The following is a 22,147-nucleotide window of genomic DNA, read 5'->3' as shown; positions in this document are numbered from 1 at the left end:
CCTGCCCCAGGCTGACACTCACCAGGCCCGCATGCCGCCCGCCCAGTGGCATGGGGCCTGCGAAGCTCGTGGCCAGTGCCCCGTGGCCAGGCAAAAGTCCGTGGAGATCGCTAGCGGTGCCCACGGCATGGCTGCGAAGGACATGGATGGCCTCATCCAAGCGATCCTCCATCTTGCTCTGCTGTGAGTGTGGGCAGAGAAGGCGCTGAGGGGAGCGTGCACATGTGCGCGCGTGTGCGTGTGCACGCACACACGCTGCACACAGGGTCTCCCTCTGTGGCCCAGGCTGAAGCCAAACCTGTAATCCCCCTGCCTCACTCCTGAAGACGCTTTAACTCCTCCTAACCCTTTCGCCTCCACTTCCTGAGTACAGAGGTGACAGGTGGACATACCACGGCCAAGATCTGAGGTGCCAGCGAGGGCTGCACACATGCCCGGTGAGCCCCGGCCCAGCAGCAGGTCCCTCTGTCCCCACCCCTCCTTAAGACCCGGGCTTCCCAAGGCTCAGCCACCGCCTCTCGAAGCCGCCCCTCCGACACTGAGGCGACCTCTCCCCCTGAAGGGCTCCGTACTCTGTGGTACTGGCATTGGTGCCTAGCCAGCAGGGAAGGGACACTCACCAGGCCATGGAGACCCCCATCGTAGCTGGGAGATAAGGCACTGGGCGCTCCTGCCCGGGGCCACTGTGATGTCCCTGGAGGGGAAGGAAAGGCATGAAGGAAGACGGTGGGGACAGAGAAGGAGCGAGACCCACAGCTGCATGCCCTCAGAGATGCCCGACAGCCACACAGACACCAGAGACTGCTCCATTTTCAAACCCCACACCCGACCCGAGGAACCAGCCTTGACACGACAGCTTCCGGGTGCCAGCAGGGACCCCAGGGGCAGTTCCTCTCCGTCCTTCCACACCTAGGACCACGGCTCCGAACCCAAGCGAAGGGTGGGCCTTGAACTCTCAGAGATCCCCACCTCTGCCTCCCGAGCGCGGGATCAAGGTGTGTGCCACACCCGGCAGAGCACGTTGCTCTTGACCCCAGTCTCCCCAGACTCGTAGAGGCTTCCGGCTCCCACTTCCCCCGGCCCTAGCTGACCCCGGCCCCACCACCACCCACCCCGGGGTGGTGTGCCTCACCATTGCCCAGCCCCCGGTCAACCATCGGGGTCTATCGATTGTCTGACAGGTTCAAGCCCATCTCACCCTCACGGCACTACCTGGCCAGGGCTACCGACTGGGGACAGCCCTGAGGCCACTCACGGCTCCCATGCCCGTCCCATACACACCTGGCAGGCCCTGGGGTGAGCCCACAGGCGTCGAGGGGCTGGGCGAGAAATTATTGCTGGAGTGATCTGGGGAGTAGATCTGCGGTGTGGGACAGAGGGCCGGGGTCAGGACCACCGCGAGGCTACCAGGAGCCCCGCTCTGCCACCACCAGCCCAGGCCCCTGCTCACCGAGGCCAGTGCCTTCCCAAGAGCGTCCCCTGAGCTGCTGGCTGTAGTCCCTCGGGCACCTGCTGGGGGAGACAGGTGAGCCCCGCGCTGGGAGCCTCCATCCCGCCAACTGGATGGGACCCTCCCTGTTATGACACCCACCTCCCCAGGGTCAGCACAGGCAGCGGTGACCAGTGTCCAAGTCTTGCCTAACACTGACACCTGCTCACCAGACGAACAAGGCTCCCTCTGCCTCAGTTTCCCCCAGAGTAAAGTGGAAGATCCACTTTTCATGGGGCCTGTTCTAACATTCCAGGGCCAACCTGGGGTGGCAAAAGGAGGAGCCCACGCCCTCCAGCTCTGCAGCCCAGCAAGTGTCCCATCTCCACGGAGCTCCGATTCCTTCCCCTTGGCTCCCACCCAGGAATCCTGAGTGTGAGCTCACCCATGAGGCTGTCAGCCCCGCTCACAGGCGGCGTGTGGCCCGAAGTTCCACCGTAAGTGCCAGAGGCGGCGGAGAAGCTGGACACAGCTGGGAGCGTGCCGTTGACCTCAGATCCATGCAGCTGGTAGCTCTGAGGGGACCAGGGCGATGGGTGAGGGGTGGGCAGGACCAGGCGGGTGTTGGCACCACCCAGGTCCGCCCACGGCACCTACCATGCGTTCCTGCTGCTGGAGGCCCCCAAAGGCACCGCTGCCCACAGAGCTGCTGCCCGGTGCAAGGGGCAGAGGGGACGAACCGTCACCCAACATGGGACCAAAGCCAGCCTGGCCGGGGGGACTCCAAAGCTCCGCCGAGGGGTGCAGGCTGCCGTCTGTGTGGAGGAGGATGGTGAGGCTAGGGACCTGGCTCTGCAGAGCCCCCCCCGTCCAGGGAGCCCCACGCACCTGCCACGTAGAAGGGGGAGGGGTACGCGCTGCTGGGGGTCTTGGCGGAGGGGTAGGCTACGGCATCCCTGACGTAGCTGTCACCTGAGCTGGGCGGATACACCTGCCGGAGAGCACAGTAAGAGGGGGGGGGCATGTCCTCCCAGCCCCACCCTCCTAAACGCCTCCCTGCCTGCTCAGGTAGGCCCGACCCAGGCCCGAGAATCTGAGGCACTGGTGACCTCACTTCCCTTCCCCGCCTCTTACAGACCGCTTCTGCCTCTCGGGAACACTGTGGCCTGCCTCCATATAGCAAACTCCTAGTGAATGCACAAAGCCCCATCTCCAATGCTCATTTCTCGATTTTCCCTTGTCTAGCATTTGCAGGTGCTGGAATCTCCCTGTCCCTCTGGGTAGACAGGATCCTAGGCCACAGAGGCAGGGTCCCAGCCAAGCATCTGGGCCGGGCTCCCCCACAGCATAGAAGGTGCAGAGGGAGCACCCAACGGCATCGACCCTGACCAGCTGGCACTGGCTGGAACTCTGACAGCTTAGAGAAACAGAGTGGGCGTCTACCACCAATGCCTGCCCTGGCACAGGGCTCGGGAGGGGATCGGCTGCTCAGGCCTGCCCTGGCACAGGGCTCGGGAGGGGATCGGCTGCTCAGGCCTGCCCTGGCATAGGACTCGGGAGGGGATCGGCTGCTCAGGCCTGCCCTGGCACAGGGCTCGGGAGGGGATCGGCTGCTCAGGGCTGCCCTGCACAGGACTCGGGAGGGGATCGGCTGCTCAGGCCTGCCCTGGTAGGGGAGCAGGCAGTAAGTCTAAGCTGGCTGCTGGGTTAACTTCCACTAAGCTTAACTGGGTTCTGCTGGTCATAGTCTCGGATCCCAGCTCTGCTCCCCAGTATGTGTGTTTCTAGGGAGCCTTGGTCTATGCCCTCCACCACGGCCCACACTAGTGCTGACATCAATGAGGACTGCAGGGTTCCTGGGACACAGAGGAAGCAAGGTGCACCGTGTAGCTCAGGCCACCCTAGAACTCGTGACCTTACCTCCCCAGGGCTGGGGGAGGCAGCCAGGCCAGAGAATCCAGCACACTGCCTTTCCTAATGTGATTAAATCACAGGCGCATGGCGCCGTGAACCTCCGAGGGCCAGCCACCATCTGCCAGGGTGGGCAACCAGCCAAACACCAAGTCGGTGGGCGGGGCGGGGACACTTCCAGCCTTGGCAGGTGGGTGTGGCTGGGGAACAGACGGGACCTGGCTGCCCCAGCTCCCAGGGCGCCCATCACCCCCCCACCCCACCACTGTTAAGAGGTTACAGCTACAAAAACCCACTCCTAAAGCAAGAGGGAGTGAGGCGGACCTGAGGAAGGACTTCCCTGACGGAGAGGGGCATGCTCAGTTCACACATGTTCCCTCAAAGCCTGGTCACCCACGGGATGTGGCCACAGCTCCTAGCATGGAAAACCCACCAAGCCAGAGACGGCCTGACCCATACTCACGGAGGAGGGAAGACCAGGCGGGACCTTCCGGACTTTCTTGGGCTGCGTATCTGCTGGGAACAGTAGCGGGAGTAAGGTCGTCTGCCCACCGCCCTCTCCACATACCCTCATGGGGACCCTACTGCAGTCCGGGGCCTCATTAACGCGGCCACGAAAACCTGGCTCCCAGCCTGGTTGAGGTGACGCACACCTTTAATCCCGGCACTCGGGAGGCAGAGGCAGGTGAATTTCTGACCTCGAGGCCAGCCTGGGCTACACAGTGAGTTTCAGGACAGCCAGGGCTACACAGAGAAACCCTGTCTCAAAAAACAAATCTAAAGACCCAGGGTCCCACCCACTGGGACTCCAAGATCGCGATGCAAGAAAACACAGGGGAACCCCCTGCACAGAGGAACCCGGGGGTCAGGACAGCCCAACAGACCTCTCCCAGGCCACCGCACCCAGCAATGCCGGTGCAGCAGCCCCAGGGCCAGCACACCCTGTAGGTGCAGATCTAGGCACCTAGTGTGAGGCCCTCACTGCAAGTGTGCCCCCAGCTCATCACATCCCAGGGGCTGGCACCCCTGTGGCCACTGAGGCTCAGGAGCACCCAGGCCAGGCGTCAGTCTCTGCCACAACTGCCCCTCACCATACCCACGCCCTCAGCCCCAACTCACCTAAGCCACCATCCGCAGCTCTCCGCCGAGGGTTGCCGGAGTATGAGGGGTAATACTGGGAGCTGCTCTTGACACCCGATGGGGACAGTGGCCCGGGGCTGCTGAGGCCCAGCTCTCCTGGCAGGAAGCCAGCCTGGGGGGATGAGGACACCAGGAAGCTGGGGCTGATGTCTAGATCCAGGCCGATCCCTGTCTGGAGACCCTACCAGCTGTGGAGATCAATGCCACAAGAGCAGGCCAGGGCTGGGCCAGGGCCCCAAGCCTCGCTGTTGCACAGCGCCCAGGATGCACCCTCTCACCCTGGGGCACAGAGGCCCATGCTGGGGCCTGCCCCATGGAAGCAGCAGAGACGGGGCTTTGAGCACCATATCCTGTATGCTGCCCAGATCTGCTCCTCACGTGGGGTAGGGCGACTGAGCGGCTTGGGACTTGAGAGGTGACGTGAACGTGACAATCTTCGGTGCACAGCCTGCTCTCAGCTGGGGCTCAACAACTGCAGCTCCCCTGGTACAGTCTCAGCCCCAAGGGTCATCCTGGAGGTCGGGCCACCTCCGCCCTTCTGCCTCTGTTTACCTGACTCAGTGCACCAACACTGGTGTCTCTCCCGAAGGCGGCATAGGTGCTCCGCTCACTGCCCTTGCCTGCAAGGGACAGAAGGAAGTCACCAGAGACCCCAGGAGGGCCCCTCAGATGGTGGGGGTCACAGAGGCCTCTGGCCAGGGTCCTGCCTGGACAGGCCCAGCTGCTCAGCCCCCTGGATACAGGACAGGGGACAAGAGGAGCCTACCAACACTGGGACCAACTGATCTGCATGCTCTTCTGTTACTTTTTCTTTGTCTGAGTTGTTATTTTATGTGCATGAGTGTTTTGCCTGCACGTACGTCTGCGCACGTGTGTGCCTGGAAGCGGGCATCAGATTCTTTGGGATCGGGGTTATGGATGCTGTGAGCCACCACGGGGCTGCCTGGACTGAACCCGGGTTCTCTGCAAGAGCAACAAGCGCTCTTAACTGCTCAGCTGTCTCTCTAGCCCTGATTTGTTTTGAGACGGGGGGCTCACGTAGCCCAGGCTAGCCCTAACTTCACGTAGCCCAGGCTAGCCCTAACTTCCTAATCGTCCTGCTTCAGCCTCCAGAGTGGCTGGATTCTGAAGGCTGTTGACCCTGTCAGCCCTCAGAGCTCACAGGGTCCACCCTGGGGAACAGGAGCAGGGCGTTGGGTTGGGGGCAGAGGACAGGCTGGACCGGACACAGCTGGCCTGTGTGGGAACTGCCCTGTGGCCCTGTCAGGCAGGACACCCGAGAAAGAGCCGGAGCAGGAAGCCCAAAAGGGAACATGCACCTCACAACGGCAGAGGCCACTCTGGGCCACGCTGGCAGGAGCCGGGGTCAGCGCTGACCAGTTCCGGACTCTAGAACATAGCAACCTTCACGGTTTCTCAGGCCTTCTGACCCTGCCTGTCAGTCCCCGCATTCCCCACCGAAGCAGGTTCACAACCAAACATGCGGGAAGTGGCACCTGGCACACGGCCTGCCTCGACTCCCAGGCCGGGCAGAGGCCAGGGCTACTGAGGTGCTGTCTGGAGTTCCACTACGCCGCTGTGCCCCGAGGCCCTCTTGGGCTCACTGCAGGCCACACTCACCTCCCAGTCCCGGTCCCAGGAAGGTGGAAGAACTCAGGCTGCTGTGGGACTCACTGAAGTGGGCGCCTTCGCTGTACGTCTAGGGGAGACAGGCAGGGTGAGACACCAGGGGCTGAGCGCAACTGTCCCAGAGGCTGTTTCCTCACCCCCTGCCCAGGAAAGGAGACTCAGGGACCTAGGCGTCTCACCCGGCTGGGATCGAAGGAAGAGCTGTTCTGATCACTGTTGCCCCAGGAGCCTGAGCTGGGTCGGTCCTCAAGTCCTGTAGGAGGCAAAGGGAAGCCTAGCCCAGTTTTCAGGGGACCCAGAAGGCTTCAGGATCCCTCCTTCACCCACAGCAATAAGGTTAGGCATGTCCATCTACAGCCGGGGACTTCCTACAAAGGCCGCTGCAGCTCAGTCATGTGGCTACCAGCTGTCTAGGGCAGACTTCTACTCATCTGTCAAAACCTCTGCTGCTGTGCCCACTCTGTCCCATAGCCAGGCCTCTTGTTTAGGCCTATGTCTGATCATGCAGGACTGGGCATCTGAGTCAGACATGGTGACTTCAGAAGGGTCTTCAGAAGTAGGGTCTCCCCGGAAGGGGGCCTCCACTGGGGAGGCTGACCAGCTCAGAGGGTAGGCAGACTGTTGGATGGGGGCCGAGGTACACCTGGCTCGGGCTCCTGCAGCCTCGGAGGAAGGTCAACGGTTTCTATGGTAAGACAGGGGTTAACCAGCCTGGAGACCAGAGGACCTTGTCCTGAGGGGCGGGGCAAAGCAGGGCTGGGCCCTTATCTCCCCCAACACTCCTCACAGGCAGCTAACGGCCTCTGCCCCGAGAGCAGTCTCCACCTGCAGCAAATTCGCTCCTTCCTGGCACCCCGGGCCGTCCCTATGCACAGGGACCCCAGGGTCCAACCTTGATTCCACCCCCAAACTGGCTACATGGCCATGCTGTGTGCCTCAGTTTCCCTATTGTAAAACTGCACCAACAAGCAGGCGCAGGACTGAAGCGTCCACGTCCACTTTCTAGATGGGGGGTGGGGGCGGATGGCAGGCTCCTGTGCTCACCCTCCCTTCTGCACCCCATGTACCCCGTGCCACCCAGCTCCGCACCAGAAACTTTCAAACCTTAGAGACTTTATTACGAGCCTTTGTGTTCATCAACTGCTCCCTGGAGAATCGTGTTTAATTGTGGTCTAATTTACATAATTATGCATATTAATCTCCCAGCCTCATGAATATTCACCCCTCAATTACTCCTTCCTGTTTCCAGTGTGTTGGCAGTGGGGGGCTGGGAGGAAGCCCTGGGGGCTCCAGGAACCCCGCCAGCATCAGGTGTAGTCTGTGGGTGTCTACACCCCAAAATTTTTAGCTGTGTGTGGGGTAGGCAGGCAACACCCATACTGTCATGGTCCCACTAACCCTCATTCAGCATAAACCCCAGGGGTATACAGAACGCCTTGGAAGCCCAGAGCAGCCTGGGTGACCCCTGAACTCAGCAAAGAGTGTCCCATCCCCCAGAGCCTGGCACTGTTGAGGACGCCCCAAGACTCCAAGACCTTCCAGCACAAACCCTATCTCATTCCATTCTATAAATGACAAAACTCAGGAGGCCCCTCCCCCACCCCATTAATACAGTTATTAAAATCACCCCACTGATAAATTATGCATCTTAATAACCTCAACATGAATATTCACAGCAGTTTCACTTGCATACTAATTAAAACGGTCTAATAGAAGATGTTGGTGTCAGGCGCTCTCTCTCTCTCTCTCTCTCTCTCTCTCTCTCTCTCTCTCTCTCTCTCCACAATCTCTCCTCATGCCCCTCAAGGTGAAGCACCAGGAAACAGGCACCTCCACCCAGAACTCGGCTCAATCAAGCCCAGACAACTTAGGAGAAGGCCCATAGAGTTCTATTCTTCTGTGAGCATTGTTGGCACTTTGGCCCCTGACTTGCTTTTATAAATAAAGTTTTACTGGTACAGGGCTCTCCTGTTCATGTGCTGTCTACAGCTGTATTCACGACAGGGTTCACACATTCGTTCTTAGGCCCATCATGGAGACGATCCCCTGCCCTGGTGTGGAGGACAACTTGGAAGCGCAGCTCACCAGGAGCAGCCCACAGTATGGTGGAACTCAGCGTGGCCCCCACCATCTCCACAGGGGCTGGGGGACATCAGCTCACAGCACCATCTCCACAGGGGACATCAGCTCACAGCACCATCTCCACAGGGGACATCAGCTCACAGCACCATCTCCACAGGGGACATCAGCTCACAGCACCATCTCCACATGAGCCTTCTAATCAGGTACATGGACCAACTCACCAACCCCAACCACCTCTCCTCACGTCCACAGACAACATCAGCCAACGCAGCCAGTGCCGGGCCGCGTCCACCCAAGGTCAGCTGACACTGTCCCAAGCAAGCCCCACAAAGGTCTCAAACAGAACCTGCCTTCCTCCCACTACCAACTCCACCCAGGACGACGGAAGACAAAGAAAGGCATGAGAGCAAAAGAACCAAAACGAGGGCTGGAGAGATGGCTCAGTGGTTAGAGCACTGGCTGCTCTTCCAGAGGTCCTGAGTTCGATTCCCAGCGTCCATGTGGTAGCTCAACACTGCAGTTGCACTCACATATCCATATGCATACTCCCACACAGATGACACACACATCACATAATTGAAAGAGTAAAAGTAAACAAAACAAAACAAAAAAGAAAACAAATATGGCTGCATGACTAAGATGGCCGTGATACAAAGACAGAAGAAAGCCGGGCGGTGGTGGCGCACGCCTTTAAACCCAGCACTCGGGAGGCAGAGCCAGGCGGATCTCTGTGGGTTCGAGGCCAGCCTGGGCTACCAAGTGAGTTCCAGGAAAGGCGCAAAGCTACACAGAGAAACCCTGTCTCGAAAAACCAAAAAAAAAAAAGACAGAAGAAAACTCAGCATAGAACACATAGTACAGCATATCTGAGAATTCTAGGCGGGGCCCCACCCCTCAACCACGCCCCCAGACCCTCCCTGGGGGATTCTAGGCGGGGCTCCACCCCGACCACGCCCCCAGACCCTCCCTGGGGGATTCTAGGCAGGGCTCCACCCTGACCACGCCCACAGCCCCCTCAATGGGGATTCTGGGCGGGGCTCCACTCTGACCACGCCCACAGCCCCCTCAATGGGGATTCTGGGCGGGGCTCCACTCTGACCACGCCCCCAGACCCTCCCTGGGGGGATTCTAGGCGGGGCTCCACCCTGACCACGCCCCCAGCCCTCACGGGAGGATTCTAGGCGGGGCTCCACCCCGACCACGACCCCGCTCTCTCTTCAGTCAAGCCTTGGGCTGAGGGCAGACTAGGTGGTTTGCATCTGCTTAGCATGCTTGAGGCCCTGGACTCCATCTTCACACACCCACTAATAATCAAAAGTATTAGTGAACACATGGATTCTAAACTCCTAAACTCGGGGAAAGAAAGATAAGAACTTCTAAAGGAGGAATGAAGATAAAAGTGGAAAGGAGTTGATGGCAAATATCGATTCTTCTCCAAGAAGATCCCACGGTAAGATCACTGCAACAGACCCAGGAGAGCCAAGGACAAAGGGACGGAGGTGGGAAGGCAGGAGTGGGGCTCACGTAGCCAGGCTGGCCTGGAACTCACAACCCTCCCTGCCCCCTCCTGAGTGCTGGAAAGACACAGTGGGGGGCCAGGGCACAGCCTCTGAGTGGGAATGGCTGATCCTGGAAGGACTGGCTGGCTACACTGACCGGGCTGTCTGGGTGAGAGGACACTCAGGGCAGGCTTGGCTGCCTGGGGTAAGCAGAACTACCAGTAGATGCCGGGGAGACTTACTGGGACGCCCTCACCACGTAAGCACGAGGACCTGAGTTTGAGCCCCAGAACTCACCTAAAAAGCCAGGCACAGTGCTACACACACTCGGGACCCCAGCACTGGCGAGGCAGGGACAGGAAGATCCCCGAGACCCAGTGGCCGGCCAACTTAGCTGGATAGGGGAGCACTAGGTGTGGAGTTACTGTTTCAAAAAACACAGTGGTGCCGGGCAGTGGCAGCGCACGCCTTTAATCCCAGCACTCCAAGGCAGGGGCAGGAGGATCTCTGTGAGTTCCAGGACAGCCAGAGCTACACAGAGAAACTCAGTCTCAAAGAAGAAGAAAACAAACAAACAACAACAACAACAACAACAAAAAAAACCAAACAACAACAAAGAAAGCAGGTTTAATAGCCATGGAGAGCAACCAGCCAGCAGGGAGCAGCGCCCCTCCACGGCCTCTGCCTCAGCTCCTGCTCCAGGTTCCTGCCCCAGTGTCCCTCATGATGGACCGTGTAAGCCAGACAGACTCTGAATTCTCCAAGCTGGTTCTGGTGACCATGTTTGTCCCAGCGACAGAAAGCACACTAGGATTCTCTAAGAAGACTTCACTATGACACTGGTCAGCCACTGTGGTTCCGGACAGGGTCTCTCTGTGCAGACCTGGCTGCCCTGGATCTCCGTCTGTAGCCCAGGCTGGCCTCGAACTCAGAGATCCGCCTGCCTCTGCCTCCCGAGTGCTGGGATTCAGGCGTGGTCACCCACTCTGGCCTGAAAGAGTTCTGAGCTTGTCCAGACAGATCAAAGGCTTCCGTAGGACTGACACAGCACGGACAGAACCCACGCTGTCCACAGGCCCTGGCACCTGCCCTGGGTGCAGGCTCTGGAAACACCAGCCAACAGCACAGTTGGGAGGAGCTGGGAAGGCAGGCTGCTGTGGGATAGTTGTACACTGTGTGAAGATGTACTGCTGTGATTGGTGTCATAAAAAGCCGACCAGTCCACAGCTAGGCAGGAGGGAGAGGCGGGACTTCCCGGGATAGGATGAGGAATGTAGGCCAGAGGAGACAGGGAGAGGAGACAGGAGGTACGAGATGGAAGCGAGGGAACGCCACGTGATGGAACACAGATCAGTAGAAACGGTTAATTTAAGTTGTTAGGGCTCGTTGGGAACAAGCATAAGCCATCAGCCGAGCTTTCACAGTAAGAAGTCTCCATGCCATTATTTGGGAGCTGGCTGGCAGGGACCCCCCAAAATGTAACACAGAAGCCCATGCTGACCTCCAATTTGTTATCTAGCTGAGAATGACCTGAACTGAGTATCCCCTCCCCCATCACCCAGTGCTGGGGTGACGGGGTACCACCGTGTTCACGTGCTCCTGGGATGAAACCCAGGGCCTTGTGTGTGCAAGGTGGCCGCTACACCCTCCAGCCACAACCCTGGTCCCAGCGATCTAATACTTCTATGTTCAGAGCTTATTTTAAAAACTAGCAAAGGCTGTGTATGTGACTCAGCAGAGAATGCTTTTGTTTGTTTTGAGACAGGGTCTCACTCTGTAGCCCTGGCTAACCTGGAACTCGGAGATCCCCCTGCCTGTCTCCCCAGTGCTAGGATTAAAGGGGTGTACCACTGTGTGGCAGCAACTGAATTTTTGCCTTCCATTCTGGAGGCTCCTGATCCAGTCCCCAGTCGGCAAATAAAACAAACATAAAATCGACCCCCTCTGCCAGACAGCTGACTCAGCAGTTCCCAGCACGGGCTGACCCCGCAGAGGCCCCAGGCTCAGTTCCCAGCACCCACATGCAGCCATCTGTAACTCCAGCTCCAGGGGATCCGACACCCTCTTCTGGCCACCACAGGCACCGGGCATGCACGTGAGGTACAGATACACACGCAGACCAAACACCCACACACGCAAAATAAACCGACAAACCCCAGAAAGCCACTCAGAGAAGGAAATCTCTCGGAGACGTTTCAAACAACCCAAGAAACTCCTCTGCATTGTTTCTGTTGTCTGACTCAAGCTCCCCTGCTCCGGTGATGAGAAGGCCGGAGAAGCCTTCCTATGTAAAGTGTGACCACAAACCAACACGGGCTGTGTAGGGTGGGGTACGGGGCAGCCCTGTTCAGTTAGAAGGAGACCCCAAGTTTCAGTGTCCGGATCATTTCCACAGGAGTAACCACTGCATCCACATTCTGTTCCCGTGAGGACCCGGAACTCCAAGAACGTCACCCAAAGTTATTGTGTAACACACAGTGCTTTAGAAATGGAGGTCGAAATTGTTCTTAAGACGTGGTGGACTTTTTGTTTTTAAGATAGGGCCTCACTACATTGCCCTGGAAACCTGGAGTTCCCTGTGTAGACCAGGCTGGCTTCTGCCTCCTGAGTGCTGGGATTAAAAGTGTGCACCTCCACATCTGGCCAGAGACGTAATTTTTAAAGTTGTTCCAGCAGTGATAAAGGGAAGGAGATATCGGCAGAACAGACAGCTCGGACAGGTCTCGGAGGAACCATCCTGAGCTCCTCGAGGCACAGGTCTCACCAGATGGCAGACTACAAGGATTCCATCTATGCAGTAGCAGCGGGGTCAGGGATGTGACAGACAAAGAGATCAGAACCAGAGCCCCTTCCTACGTATAGCGCGCCTATGTATATCGCAAGTCAGCACGTATCACACAGGTTCCCTTGTGAAGAGGGTGCAGTCAACACAAGCTGCGAGGTGGGGGCTGGTTTCACAACACAGACGAGACGGCCATGCGGGGCGCCACACTGGGGGCTGGCACTCAGCATCTACATAGACGGCCATGCGGGGCGCCACACTGGGGGCTGGCACTCAGCATCTACATAGACGGCTGAGAGCACCACACTGGAGGCTGGCACTCAGGATCTACATAGACGGCCATGCGGGGCGCCACACTGGGGGCTGGCACTCAGGATCTACATAGACGGCCATGCTGGGCGCCACACTGGGGGCTGGCACTCAGGATCTACATAGACGGCTATGCGGGGCGCCACACTGGGGGCTGGCACTCAGGATCTACATAGAGGCCATGCGGGGCGCCACATTGGGGGCTGGCACTCAGGATCTACATAGACGGCCATGCGGGGTGCCACACTGGGGGCTGGCACTCAGGATCTACATAGACGGCCATGCGGGGCGCCACACTGGGGGCTGGCACTCAGGATCTACATAGACGGCCATGCGTGGCGCCACACTGGGGGCTGGCACTCAGGATCTACATAGACGGCCATGTGGGGTGCCACACTGGGGGCTGGCACTCAGGATCTACATAGACGGCCATGCTGGGCGCCACACTGGGGGCTGGCACTCAGGATCTACATAGACGGCTATGCGGGGCGCCACACTGGAGGCTGGCACTCAGCATCTACTCTTATGAGTTCTCACCCCTTTCCTGAGACTTGAAGAGTAACTTCAAAATGAAACGTTATCAAGAAAACCCTTCATCAAATGCAGGAGGGCTCAAGCCACCATGAGATTGACAGACCTCTGACCCCTAGCTCCCACCCACGGCGGAGCACTGTGCCAGCCCTCCTCGGTCCTGTGTTCTCGTGGCACTGCCCCAGAGTGGCAGACCCAGCCCTCCCTGGACTGGCAGTGCTAAGAGGACCTGCCGTATGCACACACGCACACACGCGCGCGCACACACACATACACACACGTCGCATGCACCTTGACCTCCAAGGATAGGATGAACATCCTCTCTGCAACCCAGATTGACAGTGCTGTCCCCTCAAAGGTGACATGGCCCATGTGGTCTCTATCCCCTGCAGTCTTTGGGCTCTAGACGTACACCACTGTGAGGACAAGCCAACAGTGTCTCCAGGACAGTTCCAGAGCTCCAAGGCCACATACTAGGCTTCTTAGGGACCGAACATGAGCCTGGTACCCGAGGGTCCAAGGGCATGGATGAGGGCAGGTCTGGAGAGTGAGATGAGCCAGACAGAAACCATAAAAACCAGTGGGGGAGTGTTCTCAGGGCCCCATCCAGGCCAGGCTTGCAGGAAGAGCCCATCAGGCTGGGCCATCCCCAAGGCCTTGTCGATGAGGGCAGAGGGTCTGGAGAGCCGTGCTGCCCACAGGACAGCCCTCTCCACCCACCCTCACAGTGCCTGCCAACCTGACCTTACCCCTCTGTTGTAGCCGGAAGCCTGGGCACTGGGGGTTGGGGGCTGCTTCCGGGGTGATGGGAGACTGTGGGGATTTCCAGGCCCTCAGGAGTGCCCAGATGGCCCTCCATCCACTTCCTCAGGCCGAGGGGAAGACCAGCAGGGCAGGGACTGATGGCCTTGCTTTTGGGTGGGGTAAGTAAGAGCCACCCACACCAGCTTCCCAAATGTTCCCTCCACATAGCCCAGAAAGACCCTTGTTTAACAAAAGCCAGAGAACTTCAACCCCATCCATGTCATCTCAGATCTATGAGGTATTTCTCCTTCGAGACCTCAGAAGTCCTGGGTCCTAGGAAGCCCCCTGCCCCTGCGGTCCCTGTCACCAGGCTAGACCATGTATATATATACCAAGCACCTAATACCTGTTCAAAATGTAATCAGTGGGGGAGGCCGGGCCACACCGTGGGCCTCATCATTGGAACAGACAAGACACAGAGGCCTGGGTTCCAGTCAGCCCAACTCAACGGGCTCCAGAGCGACCACACTCTGGTGGGGCACCCAATGCCACTGTCCACAGGGACCACCACCAGAGAGCTCTCCAATCAGCCCTCACAGACACCCCCCCCCCCCGTGTCCCTCAACCCTACCTGAGCCTGCAAACTGGGTCCCAGCCAGGGAGGCAGGCCGGCCCTTCCCGTTGGCCACAGGGAGTGGAAACATCTGTGGGGACAGAGGAGAGCAGTGAGTGTCGCAGCAGAGCTGGGGTAGAAGGGGCGTCCACTAAAGAAAGCCCGATGCTGGGCGGTGGTGGCGCACGCCTTTAATCCCAGCACTCGGGAGGCAGAGCCAGGCGGATCTCTGTGAGTTCGAGGCCAGCCTGGTCTCCAAAGCAAGTTCCAGGAAAGGCGCAAAGCTACACAGAGAAACCCTGTCTCGAAAAACCAAAAAAAAAAAAAAAAAAAAAAAAAAAAAGAAAGCCCGAAGACGCGGGCTTGCTCTGCTGAGGCTGGGTGCACCACAGAGCTCTATGGTCAGGGCGACCCCGCGAAGGACATGCTTGGGAGGAGACCGCACACTCAAGTCGGCAGCAGCTGAAAGAACTCTGGGTTAACGGGACACACACACACACACACACACACACACACACACACACAGACAGTGACCCACTCGCTAGAGGGTATGACTTCACAATTTGTCTTGTGTGTCAACAACCTCGGGGGTCACTTCTCAGGAGCTGCACTTGGTTTTGTTTCTGAGACAGGGTCTCTCTGTGTAGCCCAGGCTGGCCTCGAACTCACAGGGATCCACCTGCCTCTGCCTGCTCAGTGCTGGGGTTAAAGGTGTAGGGACATCTTGTCTCTTGAGACACTGTCTCTCTGTCTTGCCAAGTAGGCATACTGGCTGGCCAGAGCTCCCTAGTGCCAGGGTTACAGGTGCGTGCCCTCCCCCGCCCCACTTTTCACATGGGTGCTGGGTGTGACCACTATACCAACTGAGCCGTCTCCTCTGCCCTGACTCTGTTTCTGAGACAGGCTCTCTGTTGCCCAGGCTGGCCCTGAATTTATGATCCTCCTGCCTCAGCTTCAGGAGTGCTGGATGACAGGGCTATGCCACAGTGCCCGAAACCATCTGCTCTGGAGGTGACGTTTCCTCCATCCCAGCCTGACCGCCACATGCTTCTGTTTAACGGTGGCCGGGCCATCCCCGTGTGTCCGAACATTCCCACCCTACGGAGGGCCATCCCCGTGTGTCCGAACATTCCCACCCTACGGAGGGCCATCCCCGTGTGTCTGAACATTCCCACCCCACGGAGGGCCATCCCCGTGTGTCCAAACATTCCCACCCCACGGAGGGCCCCCCTTGTCTGGGTGACTCACTTACGGGCACCACGGGAGGACCAGAAGACACACAGTGCCAAGTGTGGCCCAGCCCCAACTAAGGGGAAACTGAGGCTGTCATCCGGCACTTGGGAAGCGGAGGCAGGATAATGTCATCTAAGGTGCTCCCTGGCTACATAGGGAGTTAGAAACCATGCGAGACCTTGTCTCAAACCAAACAGGAGAAGGGACTGAGGTGCTAGGTGGCAGAGCTGGGCATGTGTGTGAGGGCCCTAGAGGGAACCTGTTACGCACAGGGTGACCCCTGCCACACCCACACCCCCTCCCAGCTCTTCTGTGTCCACAGTGCTAAGTCTCTGCACATTAAAGGGCTCAGAGACACAGCCAACTCCCAACCAGAGTGCCAGCTTTCACCTGTGAGGCCCAAGTGACAGGAGCGGTGGAAGGCACCACGCCACCCACACTGTCCTCTGAACCCTCCCGCAGACAACCAGGCAGTGGCAGCGTAGACCCACAGCAGGACGCGTGCAGGGCCACCGTCCCTGCCCCCTCGTACAGAGGAAAGAGCAGTAGCAGGCACGTGGCTCCATCTGGGGCCAGCACAAGCTGCAGAGTGAGACCCCGTCTCAAAAAATCGAAAAGAGGCATAGGGCCGGAGAGATGGCTCAGTGGTTAGCACACTGGCTGCTCTTCTAGAGAACCCGGGTTCGGTTCCCAGCACCCACATGGCGGCTCATAATTATCCGGAACTCTAGTTCCAAGGGATCTGATGCCCTCTTCTGACCTCCTAGGGCACCAGGCATAAACATGGTACATGCATGTGCACATGTGAGCACACACGCACGCGCACACACACCCCACCCAAAAAAAAAAAAAAGTGAAGAATGGACGCTGGACAAGGTGGCACAGGAGGCCCTGTCTTCCCAACACTCGGATGCAGGAGGATTAAGAATTCAAGACCATGGGCTAGAGAGATGGCTCAGAGGTTAAGAGCACTGACTGTTCTTCCAGAGGTCCTGAGTTCAATTTCCAGCAGCCACATGGTGGCTCACAACCATCTGTAATGAAATCTGGTGCCCTCTTCCGGCCTGCAGGGACACAGGCATAACACTGTATGCATAATAAATAAATAAAATTAAAAAAAAAAAAGAATTCAAGACCAGCCTGGGCTACATGAGACCCTAGCTCAGAAACAAAACCCTCTACAGGACTCACCTCCCAACTTGACCACACAAGGTCCTGCTGGGGGAGGTGAGTCCCTACCTGCTTCCACCTCAGTCTCCCCTCTGTACCCCAGGATGCTCTCTGGCCTAAATCAGGGGAAACCCTGGGCCTTTGGACTGAAGAGGAGGCGGCCCAGAGGCTTGGGGTGTTCCCATGGGTCCAACAGGGCTGAGCTGCACCCCCAAGCTGTGTGTTCCGGGCCACTAGGCCGTGACCTGTCAGTTTAACAATAACAAAAAAAAAAAAAAAAAAAATCAAAAAAACAAGCGGGCTGGGGCCTCTGCCTACTCAGCCAGGGAGGCAAAAATAAGATGGACCTTAAAAATACCGACAGGGCCTTCCGGAGCCTTGGGGGCTCCATCCCCAGGGCTGCATTTCCGCAGGCTGGCGAGCTGGTGCTGTTTCGGTGTGGGCACCCTTGTTTTTGGCAGAATTCTGTGGCCTGGGTGCCTTGTGGGTCGGAGCAGGGGAATTCAGGCCGGAAGTCGCCCCAGGAGCTTTCAAGGCTCAGGAGGACTTCTGGGGGTGGGGCTGAGAGTTCAAGAATCCACAGAGCTTAGAAAACCATGCTGGTTCTTGAAGCATAGGTCCAGTGTACCCCCAATAGCCACAAGGGTGCCCACTGCACAGAGATGGGTGAGCTGAGGGTCCTAGGCTGTGGAGATGCCCACCAGGAGACCCTCACCAGTCCCGCAGCAACCTCTCGGGCATTTACAGAGCTGAAGAACAAGCAGCAAACTGACCACCTCTCCCCACCCAGGGCGGACGATATGCTAATGGAGCAGGGTTGCTGGAAGCCTTGGGGGGGTGGGGGGTGGACGGGGAGCAGTCGGAGGAGTGACAGACAGAGGAGGGTAAGTCACGGGCGCTCCAGAGGTGGTGGCTTTCCTCTCTGAGGTCCCCGGCATGGGTCAGCACAGCCTGGGACCTCATTCTCACCACCTGTAACTTTGATGGTGACTTTCCTGACTAGACAGCCAAGGCCACCAGCCCCCCACAGCCACATGGGGCTTGTGCGGTGAGCGCCAGGGGGAGGGGCTGGAGCCCTGAAGAGCCCTTCCCTCTCTCTGGGAAGCAGTAGGTGGGCCCATTTCTTTGGCGGGTTTCACCATACCCATGGGGGATTCCATTCCTCCATCCCCTCCTGAGACTTGTCCCACTTCTGCCGGGGAGCTGGGGGCTCCACTTGGGCAGGACCCGCCAGCCTGGGAGCAGGGGGCAGGCGCTGGGGGGGCAGGTGCCGGGGTGGTGGCTCACCATGCTGAAGTCCAGGAGATCACTCAGCTCTTTGTCGGAGCCCACGGGTGCCATCCTCTGAGACTGGTTCATCGTCCGGCCAGGGCAGCAGGCGTAGGAACTGGGGTGGGTTCCCCAGGCCTAGAGACAGCCCTGTGTGGTGGGACAGGGGAGACACAGAGAGGTCTGAGAACACGGACAAGCAGGGATCACAGGCAAGGGTCTGGGGTCTATGGGGCCCTGGAGGGAAGAGGCAGGGAACAGGCAGGGAACCTGGGGTTTGGGGCATCCCCGGTAGACCCTTCCAGAGCAAACAGCTTCAACAATAGAGAGGGGGTACACATGTGAACTCTCTCCATTCCCAAAGGACCACCAGAGCATCAAGTTGCACATTTTAAACTGGTGTTGGGGGTTGGGGGGGCTAGGGATACTCGCTATCAACCCCCTGTGGTAGCCTGTCCATGGGTCCTGTCCAGGAGAGCCATGGCCCAGGCTCTGCCTCCTCCAAATGAATTTAGTGGAACCTTCCCACTCAGCATCTGTCACAGAACACTCAAAACCCTGGTCACCCCCAAATTCAAAGCAATACAAACTCGTAACTTCAAGACTTCATGGGTGGAACTTTGCCTGAACCCACAAATTCTCCCTCTCACCCCCAAAACCTAACCTCATGCAGAAAAGTTAAAAAAAACAAAACCAAGCAGGCTGTCTTATTGTCAGGATATATCCGGGAATTATTCGGAGCGAAGTTTGAAAACATCCTTTTACCAACATCACCCTGGGGGGGGGGGGGTCCCCAAGACCTGGGATTCCCCTTCAGGTCCCAGGGGCTCTGCTCCACCAGCGGGGGAGGGGATCCACCTGCCAGGCCGCATCCCCCCACCCCGGGGAAGAGAGGAAAGCCGGCCCCCAGACACTAAAAAATTAACTTTTTTCCAGGGTTCCCCAGAAAGAAGAGAAGGGTAGCCAGGCCTGAGAAACCACAGGGTGGGGAAGGAGGTTCTGGGGTTGAGGGAGGACCCATGTCCAGAAGCTCAAGGACCCCAACTCTTTTGTTCCCCAACTCAGACGCGGGGTGGGAAACAGACGCCTAGAGCACCCCTCCCCCGCGGTTTCTTTTCTTTTTTCTTTTTATCCTTTTCGGAGGACGTGTGAAACTGACTTTTTTTTTTCTTCTAAGTTGTACAAAACCACACTTTTTTTGTGGGGTACTTGAAACCGACTTTTCTAGGTACCCCCCCAGGGGGACAGGCGAAACACTGCAGGTCAGCGGTGCCACAAACGCTTTGGGGAGGGGGAGGAGGGGGACAACCTGAGACTTCTTGGATTGTTGGGAGGGAAGCAGAATTGGGGACAACCCTCCCTTCTCTCCCTCCCCCACTCCGGCAGCGAGTGCGGGAGGGAGAGAGAGAGGGTGGAAGCTCTCTGAGGCTCGAAGGCAGGCCACCACCGTGTCCCAAACCCAGGGCTGTGCCGCGCCCCACATTAACACAGAGCAGATGTTCCCATCTTGGGGTCCCCACGTCTCCGCACCTTCCCTGTACCCAGGGGTCCCTTTCTTGTAACAGACAAAAGAACCTGTTCTTTTTTTCCTCCGAACTCTAGCTTGAATTAGGGGGCCCATTCCTGAGTGTGTGTGTGGGATGTGTCTCCCCCGACCCCCAGGAGTTGGGGATCCCCTAGCTAATGAAGTGAAGAGATTGTCCTCACTCTTCCTTCCAAACTCCAACTCGGAGGGAGGGCTGGGGGGGCCTCCCTGGCTGACGGTGGGTGGGAAAGGGACACCTCCCTCAAAACCCCCAAGAGTTAGGGAACCCCAGGTCGTGGAGTGCGGGGATGACCCTCACCCCTCCAAACTCCAGCCACGATCAAGGAGATACCTCCTCGAGTGAAGGGGTGGAGGTCGGCGGTAAGGGGACACCTCCCCTAAGACACCCACGAGTTGGGGCCCCCTTAGCTGATGAAATGAGTAGATGGTCCTCTCTCTTCCCTCCAAACTCCAGTTCCGATCATGGGGAGCCCCCTCCCTGAGGCTGGGGATTGAGGGTAGGCGGTAAGGGAACACCTCCCCCAAGGTCTCCAGGAGTTAGAGTACCCCTATCTGATGAAGTTGGGTGACCGTCCAAAGAGAACCATCACAAAAGAGGCCTGGGCAAAGTTTGCTCCCAAGTGCGCGCGTCCCCTCCACGTCGCCCCCCTCTCCAGGCGCGCAAAGTTGAAGGCAGAGAACAATGCGCCGCCGGGCCCGGGGCCCTGTGCAAGGGGGACGCGTGCAACCCTCCCCTGGGGGCTCACCCCATCCCCGGCCACGCCGCGGACCCGAGAGAGACCCGGAGGCAACTTTTTTTTTTTTTCCATGCACTAAGCAGAGAAGGGGGGGGGTCCCCACCGTGCGCGCGTCCCCGTACGCTCCACGCGCGCGCCCGGGGGCCCCTCCGCGTGCGCTCACCTGCTGGGCGGGGGCATGCACCGGGTGCACCGGGGCTCCCTGCTGCCCACCGCCCTCGGGGACCCCGGGGACAAAAGGGTGGCGGGCGCGTCCCCGAGGGTCGCGCGTGGGCGGCGGGAACGCGCAGGGCTCGGGGGCGCGCGTCCTTCCTCCTCCTCCCCACTCGCGTTCGCGTCGCCTGGCCCCTCTCGAGCTTCTCGCAGAGCAGGCCCCGCGGGAAGGGACTGTAGCAGAGGCGGCGGCGCGCGGCGGTGGCCCGCGGTGGCCCGCTACGCCCGCAGCCGCCGGCGCTGCCTCATCTTCCTGCGGCGGGAGACATGTTCCGCCCCCCCACCCCGCCCCGCGCCGCCCGCGGAAGCCACGCCCCCGGGAAGCCACGCCCCCACCAGCAGAAAGCCACCTCCCCTAAGTCGCCGCAGCCGCGCCCCGACCGGATGCACTCCACGGATCCCTCCACCACCTCTTGAGGCGACCCTAACACACGCCACCTCACAACAGTCCCCTGCCAAAACGCCCACAAATATTACCATGACACCCAGAATCAACCAGTATCTAATACTAAAGTGCTTCCGGCGGAGATATTATCTATCAATCAAACCGCGGTAAAGCCTCAGGGACTATCTTCCTACGCGGCGGAATACGTGCACTGAGCAAAGCGTCCGTGACGCAAGCGGGAAGGACCAGGAGATTGAAAGATAAGGCCCACCAGAGATAGCCAATGGAAAGACGAGAAGCTTTGATGGACAGCGGCTTCAACCATTCATTATGAAGCACCGTCTGCATTCCCCACCCCCACAGCAGAGGCGGGATTCTCAGAGCGAGAGGCCGCGAGAAGCGCTCTCGACGGGAAAGGGGTGGAAGGGCGGAGGTTGGGGTTTTATTTTCTGGTTGTTATGCCCGCCGGCGCCGCCACGTCGAGTGGGTTCTATTTTGCGTTTCTAGGGTCGGCCCTGGGTCTTACGCGTTGCGAGCGGGTGTATCGAAGTCGGGAGGGCATTTCAGCTCCTTAATGGGAGGCTAGAGAACTGCGGGCCGTTCTCTTTGGTGCTGAGGGACCCCACGTGGATCCACTTGTCCTTCTCTTGAAAATAGATGTCCCGGGATCAAAAAATGCCGGGCGGTGGTGGCGCACACCTTTAATCCCAGCACTCGGGAGGCAGAGGCGGGCGGATCTCTGTGAGTTCGAGGCCAGCCTGGGCTACGGAGCGAGATCCAGGACAGCCAGGGCTGCACAGAGAAACCCTGTCTCGAAAAACAAACAAAAAAATTAAAAATGAAAATAAAATGTAAAACAACGAGGCCAGGTGTAGTGGCGCAGGCCTCTAATGCCAGAGGCGGGCCGAGGCAGGCGGGTCTCCTG

The 22,147-nt window shown here is 58.7% G+C and overlaps 1 protein-coding gene across 17 annotated transcripts in view; it reads right to left on the bottom strand.

Moving 5' to 3' along the window:
* Positions 1-21,437, bottom strand: part of Tcf3 (transcription factor 3) — a 28,497-nt gene extending 7,060 nt beyond the window's left edge. For 2 of the 17 annotated variants that reach the window (XM_052747159.1, XM_052747174.1), the window contains exons 1-15: positions 20,788-21,093; positions 18,360-18,491; positions 14,688-14,760; positions 6,289-6,362; positions 6,101-6,179; positions 5,033-5,100; positions 4,460-4,592; positions 3,804-3,856; positions 2,318-2,420; positions 2,087-2,244; positions 1,875-2,004; positions 1,451-1,512; positions 1,282-1,360; positions 621-694; positions 23-181 (exon numbers count right to left, since the gene is read on the bottom strand). In XM_052747159.1, the coding sequence (XP_052603119.1) occupies positions 23-181; positions 621-694; positions 1,282-1,360; positions 1,451-1,512; positions 1,875-2,004; positions 2,087-2,244; positions 2,318-2,420; positions 3,804-3,856; positions 4,460-4,592; positions 5,033-5,100; positions 6,101-6,179; positions 6,289-6,362; positions 14,688-14,760; positions 18,360-18,431 (1,317 nt within the window). In that variant the 5' untranslated portion in view covers positions 18,432-18,491; positions 20,788-21,093. Of the gene's footprint in view, positions 1-22; positions 182-620; positions 695-1,281; positions 1,361-1,450; positions 1,513-1,874; positions 2,005-2,086; positions 2,245-2,317; positions 2,421-3,803; positions 3,857-4,459; positions 4,593-5,032; positions 5,101-6,100; positions 6,180-6,288; positions 6,363-14,687; positions 14,761-18,359; positions 18,492-20,787; positions 21,094-21,314 lie in introns of those variants that run through there. The other 15 variants (XM_052747169.1, XM_052747175.1, XM_052747160.1 and 12 more) reach the window with 14 other exon arrangements.
* Positions 21,438-22,147: the final 710 nt, after the last annotated feature.

Source organism: Peromyscus californicus, unplaced genomic scaffold (assembly GCF_007827085.1).
Source record: "Peromyscus californicus insignis strain IS unplaced genomic scaffold, ASM782708v3 Scaffold_1__1_contigs__length_55948999, whole genome shotgun sequence".
Lineage (NCBI taxonomy): Eukaryota > Metazoa > Chordata > Mammalia > Rodentia > Cricetidae > Peromyscus > Peromyscus californicus.
The sequence above is the reverse complement of the archived record's forward strand: the minus strand, read 5'-3'. Positions and strand labels throughout refer to the sequence as shown.